We start from the raw sequence: 16,741 nt of genomic DNA, 5'->3' as shown, positions 1-16,741 counted from the left end.
AGAGATTCCCCTGCTCCTTAGGGGCTTTCAAAACTCCACAAAACAATCAAAATCAAGAGGAGGTAGGGAAGTGCAGAGGGAAGGCCGCACATGGGGGCTGCCCTGTGCCTTGTTAACTTAGAGCTAGCCCTGGACGAGGTAGCCTCCCTGAGCCTCAGTTTCCTCGTCTGTAAAGCAGGAGTGGTAACAATATCCACCTCGCGGGGCATCACAAGGACTGAGAGATACGGCAGGAGAGGTGTCTAATTCAGTGGCTGGCACATGGGAGATGCTCTCCCGATGTGCCTTCCCCAGTGTCATCCAGCTCTGCCTCCCGGGCCGCCAGACCCCACACTGCTCCGCCCCAGCCCCTGCCCCTTGCTCCCAGTCCTGCCCCGGAAGCTGCTCTCTTGGGCGGCTCCTACTCACATCGAACTGTTATTAAGCTTTTAAAAATTTTTTAAGTTTTTATTTAAATTCCAGTTAGTTAACGTAGAGCGTAATATTAGTTGCAGGTGTACAATAGAGTGACTCATCACTTCCACACATCACCTGGTGCTCATCACGACAGGTGCCCTCCTTAATCCCCATCACTTGTTTCACCCATCCTCCACCCACCTCCCCTCTGGTCACCATCAGTGTGTTCTCTAGAGTCAAGAGTCTGTTTCCTGGGGCGCCTGGGGGGCTCAGTCGTTAAGCGTCTGCCTTTGGTTCAGGTCATGATCCCAGGGTCCTGGGATTGAGCCCCGCCTCGGGCTCCCTGTTCAGCGGGGAGCCTGCTTCTCCCTCTCCCACTCCCCCTGCTGTGTTTCCTCTCTCGCTGTGTCTCTCTCTGTGTAATAAATAAATAAAATCTTTTTTTTTTTAAGAGTGTGTTTCTTGGTTTGCCCCCCGTCCTCTCTTTAACCCAGCCCAAAGACTCATTCCACCCATCCACTCAATGTTTATCGAGGTCTGCTGAGTGCCAGGGACTGACCCAGGCACTGGGGATATAACTGAAATGTAACAGATAAGGATCCTTCCCACACCCCCTCGTGGAGCTGACAGTCCAGCCACGGAGGCAGGTGGAAAACCAATGAACAAATACATAACATTAGGCTGAGCCACATGAAATGGCTCATATTTGACCATTTCAGATGATTCAAGCAAATGTCACGTCAGGCAGTGTTAAGCCCTGTGAGGAAAATGCTGCTGAGTAAGGATATGAAGAAGGACCGTGAGAGCTCTTTTAGACAGGCCGTCAGGGAAGGTCTGTCTGAGGAGGCGATATGGGGGCAACACCTCACTGCACAGGGGAGTGAGCCGTGCAGATCTCCAGGGGAGGAGCAGGTGTCTGCCTTCCCGACTTTTCCACTGAGTTCCCCCATCTGGGCCTGCCCCCCTCCCCCCCCCCGCAGCCTCGTCCCTCACTCCAGCCAGTTCTGCTCGGTCCCTCGGGGGACCAGCTCACCACACCTGGGGGCAGCTCACTGGCCTCTGGGTACTGGGCCACCTTCCCCAGCACCTCTTCCCCTTCTGAGGGGCTGGGGCTGCTCAACAGCCTCAGGGCCTCAGCGGAACATCCATCCCAAGAACAGAATATCGGGCTCCCCCTTCTCACAGGGGCCCCTCAACTGCATGAACTTTTCTCTCTCCTCCCGCCTTCGCCCTCCTTTGGACCTGGTCCTCTCCCTGCCCTCAGTTTGAGCACCCCCTGGTGGAGGACGGGGTTGGGGACAGCTCTGCTGGAGTGGCCCCTCCCAGCCGGCCTTCTTGGGACTCAGAAGGTAAACTTCCCCTCCTCACACCACACACAGTCTTGTTGCTTGCTCCCCCCTCCACTGCCCCCCAACACCCGCCTCTCTCTGCCCAGACTGCGCAAGACGGGCCCCTTGACTGAGTCCTCTGAGGGTGTCGCCTGGGGTCAGTCTGGTGAGATACTCCAGGGATGGAGTGGACTCTGCTCCATGGGATCCGCTGTGGCCTCCGTGGCATTCGTTGTAATCGTAACTAATCAGTACTGTCCTCCATGAAATGTCCGCCGCCACCACTGGACAAATGACTCGGTGGGGGCGAGAGCAGTATCTCGGTCACAGCCGAGCGCCCGGCACTGAGCCTGGCCCACGATAAGTGCTCAATAAATACTTGGTGAACGAATGAACCAGAGATCTTTGTCTCTTGTTGGTTCAGGAGGCAATGGGAGGAATGAGGTTTGAAGACCCGAAAGGTGGAATGGAGGAAGGAACAGTAGGGGAGTCATGCTTGAAATCAGGTCCACTGTGAGGTGTCTGGGACGCGTGGTCTCTGTTTGGTTGGACACAATCCATCCTGGACGGTGTTTGGCTTTGCACTATTCATTGCTCTCTGAGGCAGGGCCTATGGGCGTCACGCTCGTGTGGCCCTCCAGCTCCCATGGGTGGTGGTAAAGGGCTTTTAATTAAGAACCAGAGCACACAAACCGAATTCGGGGACCTCTTCTCTCACCAAGAATTTGCACCAAATTTCCACCGTAAAGCAGGCCCCGCCCTGCCTCAGCCTTCACGGCTCCCGCTGACACTGTAGAAAAGCCAGACCCTCTACCCTTTGGAATTGCCCTTCCTTCCTGATCTTGAAAGCTCAGCTCTTAACCCACCTCTTCAAGGAGGTGTTCCGGAGTGAACTCCAGACCCGCTTACCCGCTTACCTCAGTACCCCAGTAACTACCCTCCCGACCCCACAACCCTGGTGGCCCCCCACTGCACACACCCCCCCCAGGCTTTGTGACGACCTCAGCGTCCTTGGGTACACTCCGGCGAGCCAGTGGAGAGTAACGAGGACTGGGAGGCGGAGCTGGGTTTGAATCAAGCACCGACACTTACAGGCCATGTGACCTTGAGCAGGTGAATGCGTGTCTCTGAGCTTCCTCATCATTAAGATGGGAGAGCAACACCCACCTACCAGGGCGAGCGGGAGGATTTAACGAGACACTGGAGGCATGGGTGCTCCCTGACATCCTTCAGGATTGCTCACCTGTCACCATCTCTGAGTGTCCTCCTTGACCCCATTGCCAGCCACGCACCACCTGCTTCTCCTGGCCTCATTTTCCTTTAAGACCTTATGTATCTCTCAGTGCACTTGTTTGTCATCTGTCTGCCTATCATCTGTCCACAGGAACAGGGACTTCGACGACTCTGTTCATTGCTGAATCCCAAGTACCTAGAATAGTACCCTGCTAGAGTGACGGGCCAACGGCCAGGAGTGAGGGCTCTCAGCAGAAGCCACAGTTATCACTGTGCATCTCTGTCCTCTTTGTTTGCAGCTGATAGGTTGGCCCATTCACGTTCGGGCCTGGGGCCAGCCCAGCTCAACGACCTGCCAAAGTGCGGGAATAGGTCAGCGTCCCGCCTGGGGTCCTGTGTGCGCTGCTCCAGACAGAGGAGGCCGTGCACCCCAGAGGGCATCTCAACAAGCTGCCTTTCCAGGGCAGAGGCCACTGGCACTCTGCCCTTTCGGTGTAAACATCCAACACCAGGACGCGTGAATCATCCCCAGGAGCCCCACAACCCTTGTCAGGGCCAAAGGAAGCCAGAGAAGACTAGTTGGACTACCTGCCATGGCAGAAGTTTGGGCTCTGATCCCAGTTCTGCTTCGTGTTTTCTGTGTGACCTTAGGTAAGTCACACTGTCTCTCTGGGTACTTCGGTCTTCTATTTTGTGTCTTTAACAAATACTGATAGAGCATTAATTTCTTGCCAAAAATTGTTCTAAGAGCTTTACATACATGTAACTCATTTTGTCCTCTTAAGAACCCTATGAGATGAGTTAATAATACCCTCCGCTTTTCGTATCACAAACCTGAGGCACAGAGAGGCAAAGTGACTTGCCCAAGGTCACACAGCTAGTAAGCGGCAGGGCCACGATTCAAGCCCAGGCAGTCTCAACTGCCGTCTGGCTGGTAACCACTATGCTCAGCTGCTCTGCACAGCGCCCCTGGGGGCCCAGCCTTTGTCTTTTAGGAATCTGAATTTCTCCTGATGGTCCTGCCATTATCTGGCCACACATTTATCCTCCTAAAGGTTCCATTTAGCTTCCCTAAACAAGACTCCTCCTTCCCATCCTTCTCCACATCTAATCATGGGTTCCCCCCTTAATTCTAGAAGGAAACAGTCAGTGGTCTGTTGGAAAACTGGCACCAGGGGGATGGGGAGTCCCCGTGCGTAGCGCTTACTGATTTCCGTGATGTAAACACTTCCACCATGGCCAAATTCAAGCTACCGAGTTGATGTCACTGAACATGGAGTTGAGAAGAGAGGCACAATGTCAGCTGTCAAGAGCCACAGTGAGTGGGCTCCGGGCTGTCAGCCCGATCAGAGAGGTGGCACCAGGGATCCGTGGGATACTGGGTACAAAGCACCGGCGGGTCCTCTGGGCCCCGGGGCCGTGCTTCTCCCTGCCTCACAGGCCCCCCCGGATCTCCACTCGCTCACCCTTCTGGGAGGCCGCCCCTCCTCCCCCCGGGGCGGGATCTGGCTTTGGCGGCCTGCAGAGTGCACCCGGGCCCCCGCTGGGCAGCACAGGACAGGTGGTACCAGGAGCGCGGCCGTGACTGACCGTCCTGGTTAGAGCAGGCTTTCCTCCTCGATGCTCCCCGCCCCTGTGAGCTCCCTTTTGCCTCCAGGAAAAAGTTTAGACTTCTTAGCCTGTCGGGCAAGATTTGCCCCCAACCGAGCACTGCCTTCCTTTCTTGCTAATCGGATCCTCCACGGCATCGATGCCCAAGTGACCTCCATTCTAACTATCTCGCAAACATGCCTTACTCATCCCTGGCACCACACCTTTGCATGAGCTGTTGCCCGTCTGGAATGCCATTGCTCTGCTTTTCCAAGGATGGGGAGGACCCTCATGCCTCAAGGCCTGGCTCAGGAGCACTTCCTGGGGCTGGCTGTGCCCGGCCACTCCTACCCAAGTGCCCTCTTCCTCCTCTGACTCCCAGAGGACACAGCAGGCCCTCAGACTTGAACTGTCAGTTAACATTCAAACGAAACAAAACTGATTTTCTTGAGGACGTGAGTGTCTTATCTTTCTCTGTCCTCTGAACCTACTTAACAATGTGTCATAAAGCCTTAATCCATACGACCAAATTTTAGGATGAAGCACCTAGCAAGACATTAAAGATGCACGGACAAATGTCACTCAAGAAACTCATACCCTAGTGAAGGAGGCAGAGCAAAAAAGGAAATGACAACTGTCACCTGCGGGTGGGAATGTAAATTGATACAAGCTTTTAGGAGACTGCTTTAACAATATGTTATCACAATGGTGAAAATGTGCACCTCATTTATCCTGAGAATTCCATAGCCATCAATTTAGTCAACATAAAACAATGGGGCACACCCTCATCACTGTTGTTCGTCATCCATATCAATAAAGAGATCTTTCCAGCATCGTGAGAAGAAAGGAAAAGGAAAAAAAAAAAAAAAGCCTGGATGGATTGTTCCAGATTTGCAGAGTGGGTGTGCATTATTCCCATATGTGATTTTTACTTGTGCTATGTATGTATCTGTAAAAATATCAAACCGGAGCAGTCTGCAACTTCCTTTTTCACTCAAGATTGCTGGTGGGATCTTGCCTATGTTGATTCAGGCTCGCTCGAGACTTCTCAACCTCAGCACTGGCGACACTTGGGGCCTGATAATTCTTTGGCGGGGGCTGTCCTGTGTTTCATAGCAGCTGCCCTGGCCTCTACCCCCTAGATGCTCACCCCTCGCCCCCAAGTTGTGACAACCAAAAATGCCTCCAGACATTGCCACTTGTCCCTGGGACACAAACAGAACCGGGGAGCGGGGGGAGGAAGGCAGAGTCCTTCTATGTCATGTGTCCTCACTGCTTGGTAGGATTTTGTTGTAGGAATGAGCTTCAGCAATCTTCCTATCCTCCTATTGATGGACTTTGAGATTTGCTCCAGTTTTTTTTTCTTTTCTTTTCAAGGTTTTTTATTTTTAAGCGTTCTCTACCCCCGGCGTGGAGCTCGAACTCACAACCCTGAGATCGAGAGTCGCACACATCACCGATGGAGCCAGGCAGGAGCCCCCAGTGTTTTTCTGCTGTTACAAATAATGCTGAGTGAAAAGTCCCCTGTATTGATTTCCTTGAGCCCAGTGGGAAAGTTTCTCCAGAATAATTATCTAGAAGTAGAACGTGGTGTCTTAAGGTGCTTATGACGGCTTCTAACGTATGGAAGTTTTACAGTCTCTGTGTTGTCCAATTCGTTAGCCTTTTCCTTTCGGGTTTCTGGGTTTTGTGACATGCTTCAAAAGTCCTTCTCCATTTAAATCTTTGCTTTATCTGGAAGTGATCGTGGCTAAAGGAGGAAAGTCACCATCCAGTTGCCTCAACACCATTTACTGACACAGAAAGACGGAATAATCTGCATTCATTTTTATAGAAGTTATGTATTTTTTACAGATTTAGAAAATCTAGAGGTTAAACCACCCTGTCAACAGCTATTATTTCTGGGGAGTGGGATAATGGATGTTACCTAGCTACCTTGAAAAATTTTTCCAACAATAAACACGTTTTGTGTCATGGAAGAATAATAGTAGTTAGAAAAAGTAATGTGGTCAGTGCTTTGACGCCGGTAAGCTTGGCGCGGTAAGCTTGACACCTGCAGTGGGGGCGCCTGGGTGGCTCAGTCGGTTAAGCGTCTGCCTTCGGCTCAGGTCATGATCCCAGGGTCCTGGGATCGAGCCCCGCGTCGGGCTCCCTGCTCAGCGGGGAGTCTGCTTCTCCCTCTGCCTGCTGCTACCCCTGCTCATGCTGTCTCTGTCTCTCTCAAATAAATTCTTAAAAAAAAATACAAAACACAGAACTCCTGCAGTAGGCACCTGAGTGGAGGCTGGGGAGAGGCTCGGTGCGGTGGGGTGTTTCTATCTGGGGAGCGGGTGGGGCTTGTCAGTGGCAGAACAGCCTCCGGATGGGAACACTCCTCACCACAAGCATTTGTCAGCGGCCATTATCAGATAGTCACGGCCTCTGTCATTGGACAGAGCCGTGGGGGTGAGTTTTCGGGACAGGGCCCTGACCATCAGCTGTGTCATCCCTGAGCAATGGCCAAGGGGAAATGGATCCTTGGGTAATGGCGCGGGTGATGACTTTACACCTCCCAACCAGGAGCAGATGACTACATTTGCAGCCCTGCAAAGGAAGCCAGCTTATCAGGTCAAGGACACCCAAGCCTAGGACTCCCGTGACAAAATCCCACCGTCTGTCAGCTGGGTGCCAGGGAGGTGGACCAAAGATACCCCTGGCCCAGAAATGGCCCCCAGCAGTGAGCGCTCAGAGGTTCTGTCCTCTGAGTGCCGGGGAAATGGTACAGTCATTGTTTGTGACTATCTTCCCCATTAAGAATGTCAACTCCAAGAGGTAGGAATCTTTTATTTTTTTCTCCATGTTCCCAACGCCTGACACATAGAAGATACCCAACAGGTGTGCATGGAACGGTTGAATGAGGGCGCAAGATATCATAATGACTTCCAATTTCCCCTTCTTTTTCCCTGATATTTTCATTTTAAAGTGGCAGATGGATGGGGAAACAGTAGGAATGATCTGGATCATGGCCATCAGCCACCTTCAATAATCTTTTGATTCTTGTTCCAAGTCATTAAATTGCTGTGCATCCAACTCAAATGACACAGCAAGATGCAGCCAAGAGAATCAGAATCCAATTGTCCTGACGCTTGTCTCTTCTTAAACTGGAAACTTCCACATAGCACCGATTCTTTGGGCAGATAGTCGGTCCATATTTGGGTTCTTTCTTTAGATGGCCTTTGCTTTTAAAGATTGTCAATCATAAAAACAGGAAGCAGAGGACAAGACGATGTGCGAGTGATTAAAAGAGGACAGTCATTCACTGACTCAGTCACTAAAGGTTGGCTGCCCACTGTGTGCCGGGTACCAGGCCAGGTGTTGGGACACAGTTGTGATCAAGATAGTCTGTGCCCTCGAGAACATACAGTCCTGAACGGACATTTATTGAGCATTTAATGTATGCCAAGGGCTTTACACGCCTCAGCTCATATAATCCCCACAACAACCCTATGAGGTAGATTCAGAAAGATGAAATAATTTGCTCAAGATTGGACCTCTGGGAGTTGGAGGGGCTAGGACGTGGACCCACGCAGAGTGTTTCCAGGGTCTGTGTCCTTAACCTTTGTGTTTTTTCTCTTGAGCAGGTGATACAAACCCCAGGCAATGACAAAACAGTGATGACAAAGCACAGATGGGGCCACCACCGATCAGTGCAGACGAGAACAAGAGCACACAGAAGGGACCCCCCATCCAAGCTTGGGGCAGCCAGGGAAGGTTCAGAGAGGGAGTGACAGAGATCCGTAGCCTGGAGGAGCGAGAAGGCGGCAGGGAGTTCTGCACAGAAGAGGGAAGGCTGAATGAAGCCCATGGTGGCTTTCGACATGCAGAGCACGGCCCTAGAGAGTGAGAAGCACCGAAAGGGGGTTAAAGGTAGCTGCTGCAGCCCCTCCTCAGCCCCACTTCCCTCCTGAGGGCTGGGGGTGCACCTCCACCCCGGGTGAGCAAGAAGGCCAGGGAGAGGGGGCTGGGACCTGGGCGAGGCCCCAGCGTGCACTTGAGTGGGGGGAGGCACCACGTGCCCAGCTGTGGCTGCCGTGGACACTGGTGTCCTTTTCACGTCTCTCCTCTTTGGTCCAAAACAGCCAGCAAGTCCTTAGGGGAACTAGGCAGACTGAATACATTTTTTCTTGATTTTCCTTCAAAAACCCAAGAGAGGCGTGTCTAATGTCAATGCTGTAAAACTCTGTGGAACTAGGAGTCCTTCAGTGTCGATTCCAGGACGGTCTGTGGATTCCAGCTCAGTTGTTATGTGACTCTGGATGAGAACCTGAGACATGACTTGTAGAGCATACAGTAGGGGTTCAATAAAATAACTACTTTTTAGTAGGGAAGGAGGGAAAAAGGGGACGGAGGGGGGAAAAGAGGAAATCCAATCTGTCCTTCAATGTTTAGGTTTCACTCCACAGCCCCCAAGCCATTTCTGTCTATGTCAGCAGTTCTCGGAGGGTGAACTTGGTAAGTCGTGGAGTCACGTATGGTCGTCGCCATGACTGGGGCTTTCTGGTATGTCGCATGCAGAAGGCATCATGCAGAGTGAGAATCTCAACAAGAATTGCTTCATGTAACAAAATAAATCCTGCTGGACATTTATGTAGGTGGAAAAACCTATTTGTTGTTATCTGAGCCTAGAGTGTAACTTGATTTTATGTATAAAACACAGGTTGGTTTTTATTTTGTTTTGTTTGTGTATATACTTAAAATTTCCAGGATCACAACTGAGTAAATAAAAAAAGATTACACTTGTTTCATTTGAAATTTTACTGAGTTGTTCACCAATTTCAGAAAGTCACATGACTGACGGCAGTCCATCATGGTTTTTGAGCTGCCAAGACAAGGTGACGCAGTGGTCACATTCAAGATGATTCTATGTTTAGGTGCAAGCATCTAACTGCTCCATTATGTCTTTTATGTACTTACGCTTGAGCATTTCCATATTGATATGTATCTTTTTTCTTCATCCCTCATTTACATTAGATCATTGCATCTCCTTTGAAATCGTGTGTGTCTATGTACGTTATCTATGAATTTCACTTCAGGATCCTAAAGTGGATGTTTCGAAATGTTAGTTATGCAAAAGCCTGTTGGATCTGATAGAGTTGAGAACTTTATCAGAGTTCTTTGTCAAGGGGCTAGGCTACATTTTTTTTTGCACCCCCACCCCCAATGACATTCAAAAGGTGGTGGTGGATATAGATTTTCTTCACTGCAAAACTGGATTTAAGTTATTTCCTCCCTTAACTTCTTAGTAAAGCACATTCTCTAAACCAAATGAATCAAGAAGGTTTGCAGTACAACAGTGTCCCTTGAGCTGTGCATACTCAGACCTCAGCCTCTGGCCTCAATAATGGGAGTTTTCCAGAAACTGCACTGGAGGTAGGCCCTGGGCTATCTCCTCCTGACAGCTCTCCTCCCACATGGTTTTAGAGGTTCACACGATAGGAAGGACACTCCCACACTCACTCTGATAGAAGAGCCTCAACACCCAAGGTCAGCTCAAGTGAGATACAAAACTAACCAGTGTCTCGAGTGTCCCCAACATACAGGGCACATAGAGGTTTGTTACTTCATTTAATCTTTACAATCACTTGACAGCTAAAAACTACCCCAGCGTCACATGCCTGACAAAAACTTGAGTCAGGATTTGAACCTGGGATTTATGGCTTCAAAACCCAGTATTCTTTCCATGGTAACCCATCACGTGCCTAAGAAAATTGTGCGGTCATGCCCCAGTTTAATTACTAAATGTTCTGGCTGTGGCAATGGACCAAACGCTTCTGAACAAAGAATAATTTTATTCACTTGACACCCACTTCCTTTTTCTTTTTTTCGGAAAAATGTAAGAGCCTCAATCCAGTATCAAGCATACTTTTCTTCTGAACTAACATCTTCCTTTTCTCCAAAGAAGATATACTCCAGTCCTCAAAAAGGCCTTTCCTACGTCTTTAAGTGAGAACAAGTTAGTAGGTGTTAACCTTCAATTATTTTTTCAAGAAAAGAGTCTTTGTTATTCTGCAAGACTAGAGGTGTCTCAGGTTTATTATTAAAAAAACCCCAAAAACACATTTTTTAAGAAGTAAGCTCTAGGCCCAATGTGGGGCTTGAACTCATGACCCCAAGTTAATAGAGTCACCTGCTCTACTGACCAAGCCAGTGGGACACCCTGAGGTGTCTCAGCTTTAGATCAATGGTTCTCAGCCAGGGGTGACTTTGCACCAGGAGACGTTTGGCAATGTCTGGAGACATCTTTGGCTGTCAGAGCTGGGTGAAGGGAGTATGTACGCCACTGTCATCTTGCTGCTTAACCACCTACAACATACAGGTCAGCCTTCACATGTAACAATCCAACTCAAGATGTCAAGAGTGCCAAAAGTTGAAAAATCCGGCTTCAGATCCATAAAATATATTCTTCTATTGGGGAAGAAACTGCCAGGCCCTCCCAGCTTGGGGGAGAATCCTGCTACAAAGGAGTGGTGGTGTTCTGCTTGTCAGAGGCCCAACAGCTGAGTGCGACTCCTTTCTAGCAAGTGTTTTTCTGTCTTGGAAAGTTGGGCTCTGACCCTGGCAAAACTGAAATTGGGGAATGGTTCCCCATTTCACGCAGACAAAAAAAAAAATCTTTATAAAAATTTTTTTTAAAAGTTTTCTGATTACAAAAGAAATCATTGTTTTATGACAAAACACAACAGAAACTGCACAAAGTTAGAGCCTCCTATAATCCCACTACGCAGAGATGGTTGCTGAGTTTGGTGTGTGTTCCTTTAGGTTCTTCCTAGCCATATCTTTCTATTAGTGAGGATGGTATACTACACTTTGCCATGTACTTTCTCTCCCTCCTAATATATCTTGCACATGTATCCATGCCTGGATATATGGTATTCCACTGTAAGATAACCATGTTATTTAGTCAAGTCCTCAATGACAGAAATGTGGGTTACTTCCAGTATTTTGCTATTATAAAGTGCGCCTGGGTGGCTCAGTTGGTTAAGCAACCAACTCTTGATTTTGGTTCAGGTCATGATCTCAGGGTCGTGGGATCGAGCCCTGCATCTGGTTCTGGGCTCAGTGCGGAGTCTGCTCGTCCCTCTCCCTCTGCTCCTCCCCCTGTTCGTGCTTGCTCTCTCTCAAATAAGCAAAATCTTAAAAACAAAAACAAAAAAACAAGACGCTGAAAAGCCTTTTACCTTTTCATCGTGAACTTGTGATGCCTCTAAGTCCTGAGAAGTGTAAATGCTAAGTTTAAAGTATACGTATATTAAAATGTATCTGTATTATAAGTTAAAAAAAAGGTCTTCATTTGCATATTTGTTGGGCAAGTCCTCGTAGCTATCAGATTGTACAGAAAAGTGAAAGTTGTCACACAAAAACATTCACTAATGAATAGACTACTTATAACATTAGTCCCTCCTTGCTTCATAAGTTATCTGAACCCAGAGTGTCTATCCTACCCATTCTAGTCTTCTGCTAGTCTCTAACTGTATTATAAGCATATGATCAATGACACAAATACAGTGCAGGTTAAAATTGCAGTAACTGCAAATCTTGAAAAGACGGTAGATTTGATAAACTTGGTAAATAATGCTAGAAAACTGCTTAGATCTCAAAAATGTGGATCTGGCAGACTCAGACCAGACAACAATAAAAAGGGGGAGGTGATAAAGTAATCACCAATAGACACTTATAAAAAAGAACAATGTGAATATCAAAAGAATGAGGCCCTTAGGAAAACTGAGGAAGACCTCAAATATTTTTGCAATAAGTTCCCCCATGATTATGCTACAAAAATCAAAACAGGAAGGATATTGCAGTCTGAGACGCGGTGTCACTTGAGAAACACTTCATTTGTTCTTTGTTCATTACAAAACTGTGTCTGAAATTATGAATATGCTTTTATAATTTTGTTCCGTTTTCATGACAGTCCCAATCAGACTTCCTCTCTCCTCCAATCCCCACCACATACTATGCAATTCTGGTCCCCATTTTAAGTGGATTCACTTTAGGTGAGCTTTTTCTGGTGTCCGTTCTCCTTGAGCTAATAAGCAGGGCCTGCACTCAGAAGCCCCGGAGGAAGGCTGAGTCATGGCCTTCATGCCTGGTATGTGAAGGCGAAATATTTCCTACAGCCGTCTGATCCTTACGGGGGTTGATATACCACATGTGACAACTGGGTCCCTTTTCTTTTACCCTCTTATGAAGTTAATGAGGACAGGATGAAGGAAAGAATCTGTGCTTAGTTTGCCTTCTGCCATTATTCCCAGCTGCCAGCCTGGGCCCAGACACCACAGGACAAAACGCCCAGCTGCACACTCTCGATAGCCTCAGAGGCGGGGCCTCACAATCCACCCTGGGACACTGTTAGCATTCCTAGGCCACTGAGAAAGGAAGCACACCAACACGGGCCCTGAAAGCAGCCATGAGACCTTGTGGCCCTTTAATTCTGTGGTGCAGTTCTGTAGTTTTGAAGAATATTGTCAAGGGCCGTAAGATAAGAGAGTCATAAGACACATTTGCTTCAGAGTCTATAAACATTGTACATATGTATGTATTCATACAATCTTCTCTCTGACAATTTTCAAATAAAAATATACTTTGTACAGATAGTCTTAGAATGTCAAAGCTGAAAAGTAGCCAAGCAACTATCTAAACAAACTTCATCTTACACATGAGGAAACTGAAGTCCCGGGCCAGGGGTCGGCAAACTTTTTCTGTAAAGGGCCAGAGAGTAAATAGTTTCGATTTTGTAAGCCATACGGTCTCTGCTGCAACTATTCAACTGTCACTATAGCACAAAAGCGGCCAGAGACAATACGTAAACAAGCGTGTGGTTGTGTTCCGGTAACACTCTATTTATAGACATTGAAATTTGAATTTTACATTATTTTTCACACACTACAAAAATACCGTCCTTTTGATTTCTGCCATTTAAAAATGTAAAAACCATTTTTAGCGGGCTATACAGAAACAGATGGTAGACTGGATCTGGCTCTTGGGCCACTGTTTGCTGACCCCTGTCCTAGGCCACTCTGACACCCAAGTGTAGTAACACTCGGCCTGCTGCGTTATACCTTATTTGCTATTTGCTCTACCCATCTACATCAAAGACTCAGATCTGCTTCACCATAAAGTGTACAATCTGTTCAAGTGTTTTCTAAATTTTAGGAGTAAATATTAAGATCTATCAGAAACATATGCCAGGCCACAACTGAAAGAACATCTCTATAATGCCATATTGTGCACTAAATAAAAAACAATCAACATAAAAATAAAATAAATTTGGGAAACTCACTAAATTTGAAAAATAGGCTTTATTTTAACCAGTGGTATTGTATGACATCCTATATGGCATAACTGATTACAGCCAAGTTCATGAATACAAATAAAATAGCAGTTTCCCTCATTCTCTCTTTTGCTTTCTGTTCAGAGAAATCAGGAGATGGGAGCATGATGCTCAGAAACCAAGGAGCTCTTCCACGGGCTCCAGCTGAGTCCAGGCTCCCGGAACATTCAGCCTCCTAATGCATATACAATTCCATGTGCAAAGACCTTTATGAAAAAATATTCAGAGCAGTATTTCTGTAGGAAATCACACTAGCATTTACAACCAAACATGGCTGATAAAATTCATCTTGCTGTGGATCGTGAGGATCTGAACTGCATATAAAGGAGATGAGGCCTTTGCGTTCATTTTCCTTTAAAGCAGGGGGGAATCCCAGGTGAGGCGCAATCACAGTCAGCCTGCCTCCTTCCTTCTTGCTCCAGTTGACTCAGGGGTCCTACCTCATCCCTCTGGAGCGCAAGTACCACTGCACTGGGATAGAGAAATGGATATGCCTTGTCCCAAATACAAGATTTTGTCACACACCTAAGAGTGGAAGTGGCTTTACACTTTCTTATTTCACAAGAGGTTTAAATACATGGGCCCTTATGTGGCACGAGACGTTTGCAATTCAGAAAATTACGAAAACAACTCTTCTCCACCCCTGAGGATATTTCATCTTTATAAAGTTGAAAATACAAAATATCAGAATAATGTGCCCTTTCTCCCCATCAAAAGGAATCACATTCTCAAAGGATTCCTGCAATATACAAAATTCTGAAACAAAATTTCTCTCTCCCCAAACCAAGACCAAGAAGTCAATGTTAAGCTGCCAAGAAGACCCTTTTCCAAAGAAGGGTGGAAAAGACACCTCATTACTTTTTTTAATAACCATGTTTAGACGAAGATAGCAAAAGGAGTTTCTGGCCTCATGACCTTTTATTGTTCACTTTGATTTTCAGCATTTCTTAGCATTGGCTATTGGGAGTGAAGAGAACAACTGTTTTTCAAAGTCTGAGATATTCCCGGGAAAAGCCCTGATCTTTCCCGTGATGGCTCCCCAAAAATAGTTTGTCGAAAACCAGATGGCAAGAATGAAAATGCTATACACCCATCTGTTCCATTTCTTCATAGTTTTCACATCAAAAGCACCTGGAGTATCAATTGTGTTCAACACAAAATAGCACTGGGGCTGGAGAGAGGATGATGTCACCTGCCCGTGGCATCAGCCGAGGTGCCGTGGGCTCTGAACTACCCAAGGAGTCTTCACTGGCAAACCTGCCTGGCACCAGGGCCTCCCGAAGAGAACAGACAAGCAGCTGTGCATGCTCAAATAGCAAGACGTGCAAAACACATCGTCACTCTGCTGGGAATAAAGAGCACACAGGAAGTACACTGACAGCAAGAACCGGCTTCTGCCTGCTGGGGCTACTACGCAAGAAACCTTTGCACTGGAGGTGGGGGGGCGAGCGGGGGTGGGGAGCACACACACGCATGTGCACACATGCACACACGCCAGCGCCAAGGGCTCCCTGGTTACTTCCGGTTCGTCAGCGGCCGGCCGACGGCCTGACTGCTTGCCTGGCTCAGCACGCCATCTCCCGCGCTGTCTCAACTATCTACACTTTCTTCTCTCCTCTTAAGGCACAAGCATATTTACAGTTTCGGACATACCTGCTGAGTTCTGAGAATCATACTAAGCAAATCAATCGCAGACCAGTGCACAGAAGCCAGTTGGTCCTTTTTGGCCACACGCCGTCGCTGAGGGACGGCTTCCGAAGCAGCCAGAAGGTGCGCGCCCTCTCTCTGTGCCACTACAGGATGTAGGTGGGTCTACACCCCCCCACCTCAAGGCAGGGCTGTGGGAAAGGCCAAAATGGCAAAAGCATGACTGGGATCTGGGCTGTTTAAAGTTTTTTCTTTTGCACGTAACAAACCCTGACAAGATGGTAGCTCTTGCCTGCCTGGGCTGACTCTCACAACGAGCAAGCAGGGGCTGCCCCGCAGCTTCTGTGACTCCACGTAAAGTCACTGTGATCATAGTTTCCCTCCCACAAAGACAGACACATGCACACGCACAGAAGCACACACATACACACATACACGCGCGCGCACACACGTACACACACCCCTTCCACTATGGAGGAAATCTCTGCAACAAGAGGCACTTGAATGATATTTGGAGAGTTCCCATGGAAAGGCCTTCCCCTCACAGTGAAGTGGGATCAACAAAACAGAAACCAGGTGCTCAGGATTCCATCTCTTCTTGGTCAAGGGGTGGTGGCACAAAGCTGATGACTTCATCGTAGGTCAGGCCTAAAAATCAGGAAAGAAAGGTAGGATGTGAGAGTTCAGACTACGCTCTTCGCTGGTACGTACTCTAACTTCTAAGCTCAAGGTCCTTCCCTCCTGTCCAGGCTAGTGGTCTGATGGATTACTTCAAATAACCGCCTCACTGCTTAGGTGTGATATCCTCATGGAGTATGTGATTACAGAGAAGTTCAAGGATACACAAAAAAGAACTATTTTTACTTACTTGTTTCATTCAGCAGTGCCTCCTTTTTAAAGCTCTCTGGAAAAGGTGCTCAGGAATAACAGAGCACTTCTACAAGCTACAGCAACAGATAATTCTGGCTTTAGGGATCTACCTAGAGTTCTGAATGTATGTTTTATGGAAAGAATTTGAAATTGGACATAAAGGAGACATAGGTTCCACTTCTGGCTGTGTCCCTAACTAGGTCTAAGGTAAGAGACAAGAATAAACTATCAATTGTAAAACTATAATTCTAGAGTTCTATCGATTGTAAAACTATAAAAATACCTTATTCCCTACTTATCTCAGACA

General features: G+C 47.7%; 1 protein-coding gene across 2 annotated transcripts in view; it reads right to left on the bottom strand.

Moving 5' to 3' along the window:
• Positions 1-13,866: 13,866 nt before the first annotated feature.
• The window catches only part of MAPK14 (mitogen-activated protein kinase 14), a 73,466-nt gene continuing 70,591 nt past the window's right edge, over positions 13,867-16,741 (bottom strand). For both annotated transcript variants that reach the window (XM_081828084.1, XM_081828083.1), the window contains exon 12: positions 13,867-16,212. In XM_081828084.1, the coding sequence (XP_081684210.1) occupies positions 16,145-16,212 (68 nt within the window). In that variant the 3' untranslated portion in view covers positions 13,867-16,144. The remainder of the gene's footprint in view (positions 16,213-16,741) is intronic.

Source organism: Leptonychotes weddellii, chromosome 8, assembly GCF_054177405.1.
Source record: "Leptonychotes weddellii isolate Sample4059 chromosome 8, ASM5417740v2, whole genome shotgun sequence".
Lineage (NCBI taxonomy): Eukaryota > Metazoa > Chordata > Mammalia > Carnivora > Phocidae > Leptonychotes > Leptonychotes weddellii.
Note: the sequence above shows the minus strand (reverse complement) of the source record. Positions and strands in the feature narration are given on the sequence as shown.